This window comes from Chiloscyllium punctatum, chromosome 10, assembly GCF_047496795.1.
Source record: "Chiloscyllium punctatum isolate Juve2018m chromosome 10, sChiPun1.3, whole genome shotgun sequence".
Lineage (NCBI taxonomy): Eukaryota > Metazoa > Chordata > Chondrichthyes > Orectolobiformes > Hemiscylliidae > Chiloscyllium > Chiloscyllium punctatum.
In genome coordinates, this window is record NC_092748.1 from 90674927 (window position 1) to 90694521 (window position 19595).

General features: G+C 37.8%; 1 protein-coding gene across 2 annotated transcripts in view; it reads left to right on the forward strand.

The window, feature by feature from the left end:
* arhgap15 (Rho GTPase activating protein 15) overlaps positions 1 to 19595 on the forward strand; it is a 753427-nt gene that overhangs the window by 605357 nt on the left and 128475 nt on the right. For both annotated transcript variants that reach the window (XM_072579728.1, XM_072579729.1), the window contains exon 13: positions 17200 to 17334. In XM_072579728.1, the coding sequence (XP_072435829.1) occupies positions 17200 to 17334 (135 nt within the window). The remainder of the gene's footprint in view (positions 1 to 17199; positions 17335 to 19595) is intronic.

A 19595-nucleotide genomic window follows, 5' to 3' on the forward strand; every position in this document is an offset into this window, starting at 1 on the left:
ATTCAAAGTATAGCCCAATCAGAACACCACACAGCTTTGAGTATGATCATCTCAGAATTGGATATTTAATAATGTCCCCTTTCAAGAACTTGCAAAAGAATTTTAATACAAGGCATTAAACTTTGAGATGCTAATATCACAAAGCATAATTTCAAGGACTGAGTTTGAGCCAAATGTTTTCTGTGAGTTTCTGTCTCATTTTTGTTATGTTGAACATCAATAACTTACAATTAGTTGAGCAAATTATTAAATCAAACCAGGTGATTCACTACAAAAGCTGCAGCAGATAAAATAACAATGTGAAAGTATAATTTCTTGATGTGATGGTGACACATGTATAATGATTCATTCTGTCTTTAATTTTTAAAAACTGCTGTACATTGCTTTTTGTGTCAGTTCAATATTACATAAAAAGATACTGTTATTTTGACACAATACATTTGACTCTTTCCTTCTTGCTTCAACATATTATTTCTGAAATGTGGCAGTACATTCTGAACATTTCAGTGTTAAACATGCACCAGTTCTATTCAATTATTAGAATTCATTTCAAATTTATAATTAACCTATCAATATTTCACTTTGAAAATACCCTGATTATGACTGGTCTTTACCAAGCATTAAGTTATCATGACTTCCAAAAATATATTATCCTTTTATGCTGTTCCTTTAATATAATGTCAGAATTGCCATTGAGAAAGAAATTACATTTAAGCATCCACATGTGAGTTCAGTAATATGTTTTTCAGGAAACTTGGAATACACTTCTTTCCATTTATTCCAGACAAATTATCTGATATGGTCCCTCTGTTGCCTTGAGGTTACCATGTGAATGAGTGGTGCTCTTGTTGACAATAGTAGCACTGGAAAGTTGCAGCAAACAAGATAACAGGGCAACATAAATCATGATTAAGGAGCACAAAAACCTGCTTTCAGTCAAGCAGTAATTCATTTACAACCAGATGGATATGACTTATCCACTCATTTTATGAGCTTAGGAATGCAGTGGTCTTGTGATTCTTTGGGTTATGGCAGCTGACATCACCAACTTTGCACGCACTCGAATTCTGACATCGGGGCACCTTGTTTTTTTGTGGTTCATTCCTCATAGAGAGCGAATTGTATTCCTTGCCTTGTACTGTTAAATAATACCTTTTTTCTTCCAAGCAGCTGCTTTATGAAGTGGAGAAAATGCCACTTTAGCTAATGATGAATGATGCTTGACCTCAGACCCGTGGCGCTGAATTTCATGCAATGCTAAATTAACATGAAAGGCCCAATACGTGCTATTTCCATTATGCATGCAGTAAAATAGAATCCTGTTTTGCTATCCGATAGTACTAAACCCTGTTCATTTCATTTACTGCTCGAGGTAATGCACTGGAAAGCTGTGATACAGTAGGTCATGCGCTGGATTTCTATTTAGTCACTGAATGATAACTTTTTTTTATAGTGATGTGTATGGTAACATCTCCCTTTCAAAAAAAACCTGTAGCTGTTTGGAACATTCTGAATTGGGCAATTTGCCCTGCGCCTGACATCTTTTTTTGTTGTTCATGAAAAATGATGAATTATACAAAGCGACAGTAACTCAAGGTGCCAGCATTATTGTAATCTGTATTCAAATAGCCAGGATTATAATCGCTTACTAATTGATTTGCTGGTTCCCTCTTATATTGAATAGAATGATTATTTTATCCCTTGATTACCCTGTGCTTTCTGTTGTCAATTGTGTAGCAGGAAATAATGAAGAATTTAAAGGACCGTGAAAGAAAGCTAAGACCTCTGTATTTTCAAAAGGCTGTGAAAAACAAGTACCTCTTATGTTGTAAAACAGAACAGTAACACATAAATGTCTATTTGGAGAACTGTGTGACCCTCCAAGAAGGCCAGTAGTATTTCAAAACCAAAATTTAAGCCAGAAATGAAGCTGATTTTCTTTACTGTAATATTATGCATCAATACTAATCTAAACCAAAGCAGAGAAGTTTGAGGCCCAGACCATCGGGCCTGTTTGTAGAGTCTGTACGTTTCCCTTAATCTTATGGTTTGACACATATTTGCAGAAATTTATTGAAAACTCAGTTTTACGAGTGCATTATAAATGGTTTCATTTATCACATACCCAGCCCATCAAATAAGCAATCTTTTGAATATATTATCAAATAAGCAATTTTTTGAATATATTAGAGCAAACGTACCAGAAAGAAAATCTAAAAATCTGATCTTAAACAAATCCATTGTATTTCAAGAGTTTAAAATCAAAAATCAGAAAAGTCCTTGTCTATTGATGACAGGAGCTGTCTATTCTCACCTCATGGATTGGTAGACTATATCAATCAATGGTACATGAACATACATCAGTCCTATTACTATGATTGACCATTGCTGGCTCTTCATGGTATCCACTACCTCTGCGGGTTTGTGGTTCGAGAAAGAATTTTTGAGGTAGTTTGCTGACACCAATCTTCCTTTGTTTGTACTTTTCCAAGGTTTATCAAATGATTATGGTAAAGGATACACCACTGCAGGTTCTTTACAGAAGAGGCACTCTTCTTATTTAACAAGATGACTTATTGGGTAATAGCATTAAGTACAACCAGGGTACAAGTTGGGCACAATTACTTGGACTCGCAAGAGCTTTACAGAATGCACTGCTCCCTACACAGGGTCACATAGAATGCTGTGGGTGTATCATCATCAGAAGGGATGGAGCTCAATGCACCAAGAATATTAACTCTTTCAGAAATATTACCATATCCAACATGTTCCCAAGCTATTTTCCCATCGTAAACCATTATACAATATGTATAGAACTATGTTACTTTTTTTTCCCTACCATATGTTCACTTCTGAGTCTCTGCCTTCACAAATGCAGGAAGCCTGCATGTTTCCAATTTTTGCAGAATACATTCTCTTCAGACTTGAAGGAATTATAGCTCTTCACTTGAGGACTGGTGACATTGATTTGCTTTCTGCATAATTAGTAGATAATATTTTATCTCTTGATTACCTTTCATGGAGGATATAATTCCTTGTAGGTGTTGTTGTTGGTCAGAGCACCATCAATCTCCAGAATCTTCTTTCTTTGCTTATTCAATTATTTACTCCATCATGGCATCCAGGGTATTTTTATTCATGTTCACCAAGGAAGACAGCTGTTTTGCTGAAACTTTCTTCCTTGCAGTACCCTGGATTTCTATAAACCAATATCTTTATAACTTAAAGAGATAAGAACTTTCTTTTTTCACTCTCTTGCCTTTCTGTTCTCACTTTTGTGCCATTTTCTTTGAGGTACATCCAATCCTACCCCCAGAGCCTCTCTTAATTCCTACAGATCATCCTTCACTCAGCGATATGTCTTTTTTCTAAGTGTGGCTGGATTTTCTCTCTTTTCTGAATCCATCTGCACCTCTTACTAGCTTCTTGGTAAAGATTTGGCGTTGGATTCAAGCTTACCTGTGCAGCTTCTCCAACTGCTGCAACTTCTCTCTCTGTCATTACTTGTGTTTCATCTGAACTGACTGACTAAATTCTTAAAGTGATAATGTTCTTAAAGTGATCAACTCACCTGTCTTCAAGATGTTATTTTCTTCTGAATGATCATCTTCCAGTGGTTTGCCTGTCTGTAAGAAACTCAAATCATGCTGTTGCACACCATATGGTATTACCCTGATGGCCACACTGGTAACTTGTGGCAGCTGCCACCTCTGCCATTATGTGGTTGATTAAAAGGTTAGCTTTGTTTGTTCGCTACCAGTATTGCTCCATTGTCTATAATTCACCGAGGACCTACCTAATGGTCCATGGTGGAGGATCAATCATCACTGAGTTTTTACAGAAGGGTTACTGTCCTTAGTTACCAATATGGTTTATTGTAGTTACAAGTCAGTCACAATTACCCTGGTTACTAAAGATGTACCTGACATGTCTGTACCTTATGGAGGTTAGTGTAGAATTCTTTGTGTCCAACTAATGCTCTGTGTGAGATCATCAAAGGGGAGTAGCTTAATGTGACAAGAACACTAACTGCTTCAGAACCTTATATTACCGATACACATTGTAATTTCAAAAATTGCATATAACCATCTATAGCTGAGAATAAACATTTGATAAGATGCACTTCAGTGCTTTAATTTTGCTTTATTTCACAATTTAGCATGATTTCACTAAACTCAGAAATGCACGAACTAAAGACAAGAATAGCAACAAGATTCAGGAAGACATGTTCTAACTGGTGAAATAAGCAAAGCCAATTTAAAATTGAGAACTGTAAAGTGATGGATTTTGTTAGGAAGGATAAGAATAGGCAAATTGAAAAATATGGGACAATGTTAAAGAGGTGCAGGAGCAGAGGACCCTTGGGATATAGGTATAGCAATCTTTGAGGATGCAGGAATGACAGCAAAAGTTCCTGAAGGCAGTGTTCAAGGCCCCACCATCTTCAACTGATTCATCAATGACTTTCCTTTCATTGTTACATCAGTGGTGAGAATTTTTGCTGATTTTTAAAAATTCATTTGATGATGTAAGCATTGCTGGCTGGGCCAGCATTTATTGCCCAACCTTTGATTCCCTTGACCAAGTTATGGTGAGCTTCTTACTTGAACCGCTGTTGTCCATTTGGTGTAGGTAACCCATAATGCTGTTAGGGAGGCAGATCCATGTTTTTGACCCAATAATATTGTAGATACTGATGCAATCCATATTCAAATGTAACAGGAATTAATCAAAATCAAGCTTGGACTACCATGTGATACGTAAGATTCATGCCACGCAAATGCTAGGCAATAATCATCTCAAACAAGAGAGAATATAACCAGCACCCTTGACATTTAATGGCATTAACCATCACAAAACCTACTATCAACATCCTGGAGATTGTTATTGTATATAATCTGAATTGTACCTGGCATATAAATACTTTGGTTACAAAAGCAGATCAACATGTTGGAAATTCTGTGACCAGTAATTCGCCCCCTAACTCCCTGAAGTCTGTGCAAAATCTGCAAGGCACAAGGCAGGGCTGTGATGGAATACTCACCACTTGTCTGGATGAGTGCAGCTCCAACAATACTCAAGAAGCTTGACACCATCAAGGACAAAGTAGCTCACTTGACTGTCACTGCATCCACTCCCTCCACCATCAACAGTGTGTACCATCTTTAGAACTTCAGAAATGTGCTTCAGAAGTTCACCCAGGCTCTGTGGGCACTACCTTCCAAACCAGTGACCTCTATCACCTAAAAAGACAAGGACAATGGATACATGGCAACACCGAATGTCAGTATGTGCCCCTTCAAGCCACGCACTACTCTAAATTGGAAACATTACAATTGTTCCTTGGTGATTGTTAGGTTAAAATTCTGGAACTCTCCCCAGCACCATGATGCACTTACACCACATGGACTGCTGTGGTTCAAGTTCCTTTGCAATGTCAGTTAGAAATTAGTAATAGATACTGGCCTAGCCAACAAAGCCTACATCCCATAAATGATTAGAAATACAAGTTCAGAAGGCTCTTCATCTAATGTTTGTATCCTTGGCTGATTAGTGTAATAGAGTACAAAGCAATGAAGTTATGCAAATCCTTGATAAAGCCATGGTGAAAACCCCAGTGGATAAGTTCAGTTCTGAGCACATCCTGGCCACATTTTAGAAATGATGACAAGGATTTGGACACAACAAGATCAATTTACTGGAATGGTTCCAGCTGTGGAAAGGATAACAGTCATCCCTGATTTTCCAGGGCAGTTCCATTGTTTTGTCCCATGTCCTGGGTCAGGTCTTCCTTCCTTTTTCACAGTATTGATTGGCTTTTTGTATGTGCATAGACCAGGTGCAGCTGTTGCTTGCTACAAAGTTGACTGTCGGTGTTCTCATGCATTTGAAATCCATTCCAGAAGACAGCAGCACCATTCTTAGTGCAGTTGTGCATGTTTCCCCAGATCCGTCCTGGCTCAAAATCAGTCACCAGTGACACCACACCACCCACCCTTTGGCCACAAGGTCCTTAAGCCTGCACATCCTCTGACCCCTCTATCTTAAGTACACCACTTGATCCACTGGGCCCTGTCTCAAGAGTCCATCATAACCAACCACACCAAAATGACCCTTCCTGTTTCTCGACCAAAGTTGGTCATCATGAGGACAAGAGTATATGTTGAAATGGGGGGTTGCACTCAGAATAAGGTTTCTCTAAAGATAATGAATTGTTTTGGCTGACTAACTAAGGAGAAACTAATGGCAGCAGGGTGATTCAAGGTGATTGGCAACAAAAATTAAGGGCCAGCACGGTGGCACAGTGGTTAGTACTGCTGCCTCACAGCGCCGGAGACCCGGGTTCAACCCCCGCCTCAGGCAACAGTGTGGAGTTTGCACATTCTCCCCGTGTCTGCATGGGTTTCCTCCGGGTGCTCCAGTTTCCTCCCACAGTCCAAAGATGTGCAGGTCAGGTGAATTGGCCATGCCAAATTGCCCATAGTGTTAGGGGAATGGGTCTGGGTGGGTTGCTCTTCGGAGGGACAGTGTGCACTTGTTGGGCCGAAGGGCCTGTTTCCACACTGTAAGTAATCTAATCTAATCTAATCAGTACAGGATGATGAAACATTTTCTTTATGTACTGAGTTCTTTCCTTCTTCTGGCAGTCTCTCACAGCAACTCTCACAGTATGCTACAGAGTACAGCCCATGATAAGAAACTTTGAATGTGGAGAGGCGATAGTGCTCTGGTTGTCACATGCAGGGCTCTAGCTGACCAGTGACCCTCCTGCTCCGAAAGCTTGTTATAGGCCTATTGGAAGGAATTGTGTGTTGACCATCAACCTGTTTAGCATCACTGTTAGAACAGCTTCCAATACCCACAAATCCCAGAGGAATTTAGAAATCCCTCTAATGAGGTACAATGGGGCTATGAGGCCTCCAGTAAAGCAAGTTAGCATGATAAGGAACATGTTGCTTAAAAGAGTGGTGGGAACATATCCAATGGCAATCTTAAAAAATGAATTTGATGAATAAATGAAAAAAATTGCAAGGCTATAGGGAATGAACAGCAATCTGAAATTAATTAGATATCTTTGCTAAAGCAGCAATGCAAGTTTGATTGGCTGAATGGCCACATTTTGAGCTGTTTGAATCAATAATAATTTTTTGTTAGTAAAACACATACAAAATTCTATCTCCAAAATTGTTTGGCCTCACACCAGTCTTAAACATTCACTCACCATTATTTTCACCATTTGTCAAAGGTTAAACCAGGGGTATCTTCAACATGTCCCAAGTGCAAGATTTCTACAGGCACTCTTATCCATTGTCTCTGGTCCTATGGTAGGTTTCAAACATGCTGGAGCACTGTGGCAAGTGCAATGGAGAGGATTTTGGGTGTAAGGGTGGAGAAGTACTCAATCTCTCTTCTTGGCCTGTCCAGTGTGTTCCCTGCAGAAGCGCATAAGAAAAAACTTTTCAACCTCCTCACTTTCTGCGCAAGCAAGAATATCTAGCTAGGCTGGATATCCGAAAAAAAAGCCCTGGGCCTGTCAGGTTGGCGGAAGATTTGTTATGCAGCATATCCCCTTGGAATTTCTCACAAGTATGGTACATCACAAAGCTGAGAATTTCTATAAGACATGGCAGCCCTTTTTGGAGTACCTGTACACAGATCTATCTGCCACACTTTTATATAGCTGTAACAATTGTGTTTTACGAGTCCAATATCCAGGGAGGAGAAACTGTGAACGTATGAGCGTATTGTTGAGTTGAGTTGAGTTATTAATATCTACTAGTTTGTTGTTGGTTATTATTTATTTAGTTAAATAGTTATTGGGTGTTTTCATATATATTTGTATTGTTTTGTGTTTGTTGTAATATTTTAAAAGATCTATTTTTTCAATAAAAGTATATTAAATTTTTTTCACAAACATTCCACATGTTAATTTACCCATCTTAGCTGTTACATTTGTGAAAGGAAATTGAAAAGACCCTGAGGTTATCCAAAGGAAGTTGCAATTTTGTTGGCAAACCCAATACCAAAACCCTTTAGTTTCTCTAGGGACTTGTTTCGACATAATGATAATGGTTTCTGGGCAGATGACTGATTTCTATCCACCTACCTCCAATATCTTCGCTTGAAGCTTAGATGGTACATAAGTGGGGAGACCCTGAAAACCAGTGAAAGAAATGAATTAGAAGTTAGAGGCAACAGTACCTACAACAAAGCAAACTAGATCATCAATCAAAAATATTAATAAGACCCAACATTATAAAGTAATCTGAAAATAGCAAACAATGAGCCCTATCTTTTATTCCAAAAGCATCATTAATATTAGTTATGTAGTTTTAAACATTGGTTAAAATGACTTGAAGATTTTTCTTTTTTTTAAGAAAAAATAAAATGATGTACGATGCTGACAAACTTTGTTAAAGTCACTGCACCTTCCACTTGCTGAAGTACAAACTCCAAAATTTAAAAAATGATCTGCCTAAAGGTCAAGTAAATTTGAAATGATCTGAAGCACTACACACATGCCAAAAGGAGAAACATCTTCTGTGGATCATTTCCCCAAGAGAAGATCTGTGGTTATGGGGCTTACTCCTTCATCTATAAAGTTTGAAGACTGACTTTGTACAAGAGAATCATAGACCATATGTATTGCTGGCAAAGCACAACCTTCCAAAAGATGTCCTCATTTTGAGCAGTTGGACAGGGAACTGTATGTGTGTAATTGGACTGAGGATATTTGAAAAGCCTGTTATTTGATGGAAAGGTATTTGACTTTCTAATGCTGTTGCATTGACCCAAGAAACCAGATATCAAAAGATACTCACCTGACAAGAATATCTGTCACCTGAGATACATAACATGGCTGGATGAGGTCATGAAAATCCCTAGCTATTGTTTAAAAGTGAATCCGATGTAAAGCAAATTAATGTTACTGTTACATTTACATAGGCAATCAGAACATAATTTCTAACAGTATTCAATGCAGGATCTTATTGAACTACTGATAGACATGTGGTTATTGAACCACTACTTTTCTGTGACTTTGCTGAGTGCTTCTGGAAAATACTCTGCAATAGATGTGCCACATTACAAAAAGTAGGAAGCAATTATCGTGCCTATGCTGATTGTTGTAACCAAATCTAGTTGTCTGAAATTCTCATCCCTTTATTATTCAGAAAATGTTAACTTGCTGACCTTTCTGATTTATTTTATTGTATAAACAAACACCAGCAGCTAAATAATGCATTTCAGTAATTAAATCAGTATTTTGTTCATATGTAATTAATTAAAGATCTATCTTCTGATGATAATAGCAACAACATCCAAAAGTATTTTAGCTGGTTATACATCTGCAGTAGCAGTAACTTAACTCCACAAACTACAATATCTGTATCAAACGTAAAATACTGCAAACTAAACTTTCAAACTTCTAAAAATGCCTCGCAGATAAGAATTCATTGACATTTCTCTAGGCATCCAGCTAATAAATTGTTTCCTTTGGTATAAAAGAAATCTTTAAAAAAGCAGGCCCTTAGTTTACATTGAAGTAGCCGACATGAACTTGTAATGGTCAGAAGATTTTGAAGTTATGTTAGGTAACAATGTCATGTTTGTCTTTTTAGTCAGTTATGAGGTAACTCAGTTTTGAGATTGTCACTGCTTGTATAGAGTTCAAAAATCTTGTATCACTGTGTGGACTATGAAACTATTAAATGAAATGTTCTAAATGAGCAATAATCCTTCCATTGACCCTGGTTAAAAAAAAAATCTTATGCAGCAACTATTCAGTGATGCTAAACTAATGGTAAAGAAAATAATTAATCACAAAAATAATAACACTCTTTATTATCAGATGAAGTAATTTGCAGCTCATTTAGAGAGAATGCTATAAATGATCTCATACATCTTATTTAATAATTTTTCTTTAAAAAATGAAGTTAAAGTACTGGATTATAATGTGAAAGGTTGGCAGGAGTTATGGGAAGGAATCAATTAATTTGAATAAGCCTAGACAATATGGAAAGTGAGTTGGGGTAGTGGGGTGAAGGTGGTAAGATTTGAATTAACTGAAGACAAATGAAACAGATTGTATCAAAAGAGACATGTAGGGGGTGTGACACCCTGGTGAGAATTAACACTCAAAGTAGTTGACAGACTTCAACAAACTGAAAACCTCTGTTCTTTAAAGTGACTGTACGCCACATTAGGCCTTAGGCTCTTGATGTCATTGTTCAGCACTGACTGTTCTGAACAGACCCACTAGGCTATAGTCAATTTAAATTAAAACCATGTAATGTAATAAAAGGATACTCCTGAAGTGTTTTCAATCAAACAGATGGGGATCTGGAGAAGGCCAAGATGTGAATGGGCTGGTTTGATGATTAAAAGCTAAATTCAAAAAAGGATATGTTAAGGTCCTGCAGTTTCCAAAGTTACTATTCGTTCCAACTTCTGCATAATGTTAAAAACTCCAACCTGTGGAACAATTTTGTAAAGTGATTTACACTTTCGCCTGTAATGTTATACTCATAAACTATAATGCACATCATTTAATTTATAAGATAAAGACAATTGGTTTTGTAAAGGTAGTTGGTTAGAAAGTTAAAATCATTCCAATGTTTGATGATTCAACATTACTTTTGATTTTATAATCCCATCAATAAAGGAAATAAACCGATTATTGAAGATAATTAGGTAATAATATTATAAGCACAAACTCACAATCATAGGTCTGAATATGGAGGCTATGTGAAGTCATTCACCTCAGCTCCAGGACATCTCTGCAGATGTTCCTCAGGGGAGTGCTCTAGGCTCAACCAGTTTTGGCTGCTTTACCAATGGGCTTCCCTCTATCATAGGGTCAGAAATGAAGATGTTTGCGAATGATTGCATCATGTCCAGTACCATTTAGGACTCCTTAGATACAGAAGCAGTCTGTGTCCAAAGGGAGCAAAACCTGGACAATATTCAGGCTTGGGCTGACAAGTGGTAAGTAACATTTGCAGCATGCAAATGTCAGACAATGACAATCTTCAACAAGCCATCGTCTTTTGACACTCAGTTGGCACAGCTAATTTGCAGTACTGTTTCTATCAGAGCCAATTTGCATTGTTAAGACACCCCAGGGACGGGTCTGAAGGAGCAAGGGGCCACAATTGGGGCCCATACTAATCCAATTCCTTTTTCCATCTGCACATCAGGCTGGATTGAATGAATTTAACGGCTCATGCAGGTCAGCGAAAGTTCCTCCATGTTGAGTCCCCTTTGGACGTCTGACCGACCCACAGCAAACCAATGTCTAATATCTAGTGACTGAATGTGATGGTAAAAGGGCTGATAAGAGAAGACTTCATATGGAATCTGTCAAACTCAGATTCCAATTTAATACAATCTAGCATGACAATGACATAGCTGCTGAGTGTATTTGAAATGGGCTATTTTTAGAGTAAAAATATAACCAACCCTTTACTCCACAAGCAATACCCACTCTCTTGATGAATCTGCTGACAGTCCAAAGCTGCCAATCCTCTGATTGGCCTGGCAACATCAAGAGTCTGCCCATCGGCCTTAACTGAATGGTAAGCAAGAAGATGGCCAATTAAGAGGCTGCCTCCAGAAACATCCTTGTGCAACATGTCTCAGTCACAGAAAGTGTGGGCTCAGGGACCTCATTTGGTCTCATCTCAGGATCCTGAAGCCCATGGCAAAATCCAGCACTTGGATCTGCAATAACCTGAAGAGAGAAAACTGTTTTATTTATTCATAATCAGTTGAGACTTTAGAATAGATCAAAAGAAATAAAACAGTTCTGTTTTAATGGTTTAAGATTAAGTGAAGAAATTAAATAATATTTTCGTCCCTGGGAAAAAAAAATTGGGTTCGATGAAACATAAGATCAAGACACATGGTTTGCATTTGTGCAACGATTTGATCATATGATTTAACTAAGTGAAGTTTAGTTACTTAAAGCGTATTCAATATTCTTAATTTCAACAATGTTCTATTTTTCCATATCTTCAAGAGGTGGACTAGAAGATCCATGAATACATTAATTTGAGACAAAGCACACTAGCTTCTGGGGAAGCTATGCATCAAAACAACTTTCTCTTAAACGTTAGTCAGATGAATGTGTTGATCAGCAAAATGGAATCCACCTCATCTACTATAAACCCACTACCGTCCCCCCAAACCTCCACCCTACACACGCTCCAGCCACAATTACTATTTAAAGACATAAGCATGTGACTTTTAAGCAAGATGCTTTGCGCTTTCTTCCACAATTACTGCTTAAAGACATAAGTGTGGGGTTTTTAAACAAGATGCTTTGTGCTTTCTTTTGCTGTTGTAGACTGAGTGGCAGTGTTGTGCATTACATCACATTGTATTACATTGTGTTAGGGCAGTACGATGGCACAGTGGTAAGCACTGCTGCCTCACAGTACCAGGGTCCCATGTTAGATTCCAGCCTCAGATGTCTGTCTGTGTGGAGTTTGCACATTCTCCTCGTGTCTGCGTGAGTTTCATCCGGGTGCTCTAGTTTCCTCCCACAGTCCAAACGAAGTGCAGGTCAAATGAATTGGCCATGTTAAATTGCCCATAATGTTAGGTGCATTAGTCAGAGGGAAATGGGTCTGGGTGGGCTACTCTTCAGAGGATCAGTGTGGACTGGTTGGGCCGAAGGGCCTGTTTCCACACCATAGGAAATCTAAAAAAAACTAATCAATGGGGGAGGATTCCGAAAAGTTGTAAGGAACCAAAAGGGAGTGACGCTGCATCTTAACAAGGGCAGTCTGAAGGCATCTCAGGAGGAAACCTAATATCGTTAATAGCCTATAGTTGTAATCCCTCGTAGGTTGCTGCATTTCATTCCTATTTTGTGGACCATCACAATGTACTGTTTACCAAAATCTAGAAGTAAAAAGACACTGTATCTAAAGAGACTTTAATCATACACACAAAACGTTTCCACCAATTGTTGCATGCTGAAGCAGAATTTGCCTCCCCTTTAAGAGAGCTAAGTTACCTTTAACACTTGCAGTCTGCATATCAGTCTGCATATCATAATGGTCAAACAGAGAGTCCTTGGTCTAGGCTGAACTTGCAGCCTGTCAGTGGCATAATCAACGATGGGCAACATAGTACAATCACTTAAACGAGCAGGCAGCATGATGCCTCCATGTTTCAATCCGAGCACTCCACCAAATATAAATTGTACTGAAACTCTGCAACCTTTTTGTCCTGTTATATGTTTATATAAATATGTTTATTTTTCAAATTGACTCAAAAATCCTCATATAATTTAAAACATATTAAAAGAATTTAAAAGCTTTGTGTTTTTGATCGCTTAAAAGATCACAGGAATAATTTGACACAATATTACAATCCTTTTTACCTCAAACTACATAATCTGGTGAAGTTGTTTGAAATCTAATGATTTTATTGAATAATGGCAATTTGCACAGTAATAAACAGAGATACTTTTGACTGCACAAATAAAGTAACACAAAAGTAACATATCGCAGAGGGAATAGCCTAATGGTATTATGGCTAGATTATTAATTCAGAAACTCAGCTAATGTCACTGGCATCCAGGTTCATAATCCCACCGTGGCAAATGGCGGAATTAGACTGCAATAAAGAAGGGTCTTGTGATGATCATGAAACCATTGCAGATTGTCGGAAAAAACTCACCTAGTACACTGATGCCCTTTAGGGAAGGAAATCTGCTATTCTTCCATGGTCAGGCCAACATGTGACTCCAGACCCATAGAAATGTAGTTGATTTTTAACTTGACAACTAAGGATGGGCAATAAATGCTGGCCTAAGCAGTGATGCCCACATCTCATGAATGAATAAACAAAACAGCTCCAAAGCAACTCAAGTCTTTCCAGTGCTATTCCCCTTTTGCCTCACTCTACACAGAAGTAGGGCATAAATCCCACTTCTATATTGGAACACCTAGATGGTAGTGAGCATCTGGATGAAAAACTGAGGCCTGAATTTTTGCTTCCTGTTTGGGAACGCAGAGTCAGGCCATCTCCCTCCTGCACAAACACAACCCGGGAGAAAATACCCCAGAATGTGGAGTTGTCAGCCTATGGTGACAAGTTCTTGTGTGAGTTAGGCCAGGTGACCCTAAATGAATGCAGAGACAGGCTGGGTGGAAGGCTTATTTTGGTGTCCCAGCACTATTTTAATCTTAACCAATGAAGCATAAGACAGCCTTATAACCCTTACCACTCACCTATTCCTCCATACCTCAGCCATACCAACTTATGCTCCTCACTAATGCCCCTATAACTCATCATAATGTCCATGCCAATCTCTACTCCTCCCCATGTCCATTTCCTCTTATAGCCTCTGTGTCAATCTAAGCCCCTCCACCTTCCGTCAAAATCTCTCGTATATCTCATGCTAACCTCTTCACACTCTCATGTCACTCAGTTTGCAAAGTGGCTGTAAGGTGACAACTAGTTTCAACCCATGATCCTCACACAACATCCTTTTCCCTTATACTTATTGGTCCAACTAACCTAATAAACAATCTGGGCAGATGTCAGGATCAATGTTGAGATGAAATGTGATACAGTTTTAAAAGTCTACTGCAATCTTTATTTAAAGGAATCACTCTGTCATGAAAGGTAATTTACAATGTTAAACTTCCTTTAAGTACAAGAATATGCACTTCATTAATTTTATAACACTTTATAAAACAAGCTTTTGAAGTCATAGTCTTATGTCAAGTAGCCATCAATCAAATTGTGAAGTGCTATGGACCACATAGAGATTGTGACATACAGTGAAATCAGACATGGAGCACTAATCTAGTAATGAAAACCCTCAGTCTTATGTCAACAGAGTGAAATATCAAGTGATGATATTTCAACATGCCAAATAATGTTTTTTACATATAAGTAGAAGGAATGTTAAATATCTAGATAGCTTGATAGTGTTTTGACAGATCTTCTAGGCACCTACAAAAGATGTTTTTTGACAATTCCTCTTGTTTTTGTTAAATTTATTCTGATGATTCTTGTTGAAAATTTTGACAGGTGTTTTTGACAGTTCCTTTTGATTGTTCGAATGAACATAACAGTTACAATGGGATGATATGTTTTTGCACACATTCATGCCTAATTTTAATCATCCCAAAGTGCACCTTGTTTCTTCAAGAAGTCACTAGCTCTTCCCCAAAGGTGTTCCAAGATCATATCAAAAAGGGGTGCTTTACCTGTCCAAAAGAGTACTCTGGTTACTCAAATAAATCAATAGAGTTCATACTTGCTCCTGCCAGGTCTAGTCTGGTGCACATTACATTTTAGACATCAAATTCAGAGAAAAGTGATATAGGCAGCTGCCACTGCATAACACATGCAAGGAATGCAACCTGTCCCCAGAAAAGTTCTAAGTACTATATATGGGGACTTCACCTATTCCTCCTCTTTTCATAATGAAAGAAAGACTCTATGCCATTGAGTAAATCCAGGATATCTCTGGTTATTTCTCAGCTTGACTGAGTTGACCTTTGTCCATGTTGTAGATCTCACATCTGGACTGATACTCTGGTACAATACCTTTGGAGTATTGCATTGCTGGAGATGTAGTACTTCTGATGAGACATCACAGATCCTGTATACTTTTAAAAACAGTGTAGATAGTTCTCTTGGCACTCTTGTGGCATTCTTTTCTCAACCAAAAGCAACAAAGAGATTTAACGGGTCATTAATCCTGTTGGGTAAAATAGCTGCCATGTTTGAGTATGTAATAACCATCCCTGCACGTCAAATTAATTAAGTGTGTATATTGTACATTGGAATATTTAAGAGTGATGGTCAGGTTATTTATGTAATAATTGAATTTAAAATATTGTGCAAACATAATTATATCAATATAGTGACAAACACCTCAATTTGGATGCTAACACAAATAACCTCTTACTTCAGAACTGCTGGTAGTGATAATTTGGTAGATCAGACAATACAGTCTTGATAGTGAAGAAGGGCATTATTATTCTGCTGCCTATACACTATGTAGCTGCATTTCTCATTCAGGTTTTTATTATTGAATGGATGGCTTCCAGAGGGTGACTGTTGATCTGAAATTTTCAAAGCCAGAGGACCAATCCCTGTTAATGATTTTCATATCATTAGCTTAATAATCTTATGCATGTTTTGTATTTTTGTTTTAACATATGTTTCTTCATGTATGCAGTATTCTCTCAACCTATCAACTACTGTTGAAAAGCCATCTTCCATTTTCAGTAGTTTTTTTTTGGATCATTCAGTTGACAGTCTAGATACTGATATTCTGTGCCAATCGTTGCCATTTAATGCACTTTTACACCAACCGTAGCAGTGAAATTCTGTTCTAAGTAAATCAGTCAGCAATATTTTTTCTCATAGTGCTGGGCATAACTACATTTACTTTTAATAGAAATAATTACGTGCACAAACATTAGGCCATGAATGATCTGGAATTTAGAGTAATTTAGTTATGTGTCTTGACATTAGTACTAATGTTATTTGAGTTGAAGTACAGTACTTACCTTTTTTTAAAAGTCAGGAAAGAATAATTACAAGGAAACAACATTTTGTTAGGAACACATGAGTGTTGAAATAGCTTGTCTTCCTCCCATACATTCTTCACTGGCACCAATTTCAAGCAAAAAAAGGGAGTTAGCTTTAATTCCCTTGTACGTGGCAGAGTTGACACATGTAAAGTAATAGCTCATTTTCAATTGCCATGTTTAGCATATGTCTCATGTTGGCTCTGCAAGGCCTGCAGGCCGGTCCCATGAGTTCAGCTCAGCCAGCAGTTGCTGCCACTACACAGCAATCCCCCCCCCCCCCCCACCCACCCCCTTAGCCTTGAATGCTAATAGCTTTGAATCATGTTCAATGGTGATGTTAATTTTCCAGCAAAAGCATTATGGGTATAAGTGTACCTGACACCTCCAGTCAATGAGCACAAGTCTTTGTGTGTGTGTTTGTGTGTGTGTATGCACAAGCACATGTTACATTCCTGCAGATGGTGTTCTACTGAATATGTCCTTCTGTGGAAAATTGCACAGTTCTAAACCTCTAGGTGCAGGAGGCTGTTAACAGTTGCTGATGATAGTAGGCAAACATTAACATAATAATTAGTGTCTTGTAATTGTTTCATTAAAACCAGTTGTTCCATTTCTCCTCATGTTTTCCCAGAAGAGAAGCTGAATTTGGATGACAGCCAGTGGGAGGACATCCACGTCGTCACCGGAGCACTAAAGATGTTTTTCAGAGAGCTGCCTGAGCCACTTTTTCCATACAGTTTTTTTGATCAATTTGTAGATGCCATAAGTAAGTACAATACAATGTTAATTTAACCCTCAAAGCACTAAAGGAGCAATTCTCTATTCTGCATTCAACCATTTAGTAAGATGAGGTTAATTTTTTTTTATTAGCTAGCTGAAAGGCATTCATAAATCAGTGCCTTGAATGTAGTTGTATTTATTCAATTCCAGTTTCTTAATATTCATGACAGCAATTTATTTTTGATAGTACACTTTTATACTTACTTCATGCAAGGTTGTAACATTGAAAAATACAAGCTGTCCCACTTTAATTTACAACCAATATTTAGTTCAACCTGAGTGTTTGTCACAACGTCTGTAAGCAGATTTCCAAGCAGAAGGTTTCGATGAATTATAAACTATTGGTTTAATTACTACACATTCCCAAGCTTCATTCTTCAATTGCATGTTGGACTTTATTACTTAAAAAGTCTCACTGGCACAGATCTGACGCTGTTCTAACATGTTTTGTTTGTTATTGAAGCATGTTGTTTTCAATTCTTTGAAAGTAAACACTTGGAATGAATAATAGCAAAGAGAGAGAGAGAGAGAGAAAGAGAGAGAGAGAGAGAGAAAGCCTTCCTTGTTATTAATACATTAAACTCAAGCAATAGGACAAATTAATCCTACTTTGTGTAGTATGATCTTTAGTGTGAAATGATATAGCTTCACTAGTAAAAGCAGAGATGCTGGGGAGGCTTGTAGGTTTAGGTAGCATCTGTGGAGTTTCAAGTTCATGACTATTCATCAGAAATGAGAATCTTTAAACATGTAACAGCTTTTAAGCAAGTGCAGAAGCGGTATCATTGGACTGGTAATCCAGAAGCCTAGGCTAATGCTGTAGGGATGTGGGATCAAATAACACCATGCAGCTAGTGAAATTTAGTTTCAAATAATAAAAACCTGAAATTAAAAGCTAATATAGATATTCATATAGATACAGACAACCACAATCATTGATTATTAAAAGAACCCTTCTGGTTCACTTAATGTCCCTTAGAGAAGGAAATCTGCCATCCTTACACAGATTTGACTACATGTGTCTCCAGATGCACAGCAATATGTTTGGCTGTGCCCCGCCCCCTGACATTGTCAGCAAGCCAGTCAGTTGATGCCAAAATAATGGCAGGGAAATATGGGAAGGGAATAAAGAATTAATGGGAAGGCCGATGATAGAGTGGACATAAGGAATGATCAAATGACAAAAAGGATAGTTATCTAAAGCAAAGCAGATGGTAAAAGGACAAGTGTAGAAAAAGAATGATGGGGTTAGGAGAAATGTAAACAGAGAACATAGACTATTACAGCGCAGCAGAAGCCCTTCGGCCTTCAATGTCGCGCCAACCTGTGAAACCAATCTGAAGCCCATCTAACCTATACTATTCCATTTTCATCCATATGTCTATCCAATGACCATTCACATGCCTTAAAGTTGGCGAGTCTACTACTGTTGCAGGCAGGCCGTTCCACATCCCTCCTATTCTCTGAGTAAAGAAACTACCGCTGACATCTGTCCTATATCTATCACCCCTCAATTTAAAGCTATGTCCTCTTGTGCTGGCCATCACAATCCGAGGAAAAAGGCTCTCCCTGTCCACCCTATCTAACCCTCTGATTATCTTATATGTCTCAATTAAGTCACTTCTCAACCTTCTTCTCTCTAACGAAAACAGCCTCAAGTCCCTCAGCCTTTCCTCATAGGACCTTCTTTCCATACCAGGCAACATCCTAGTAAATCTCCTCTGAACCCTCTCCAAAGCTTTCACATCCTTCCTATAATGCAGTGACCAGAACTGTACGCAATAAGCAATGACAGAATTATTACATAGACCTGGTGTCCAACTGAAAATGGGATCTGTAATTGTGATCTGAAATTGTTAACTACATGTCAAGTTTGGAAGGATATAAAATGCTGAATTGAAAACCTAGGAGCAGTTTCTAAAACTTCTGATGAAGTTGAGATCAGTCTGATTTGTGTTTATTCATGAAATTATTTTTAAATCCTGCTGATAAAAACTTTATAACAAACTATTTGGTATAAAAACTAAATTTATTATATACAATGATATTGATTCCAAGAATCTGAAAGTAATCTTGAGCACTCAATTGGAATAACATAATTCTTTGCTGTTTTACTTAATTAATTTTACAATATGCAAGGACATTATTTATTGCATCGAGTATTCTCTCTATTTTGTTTATACTTTTGCAGTATTGACCATTTTTAGGATTCTGTGAATCACAGTTTATTGAATTTATATTCCAATA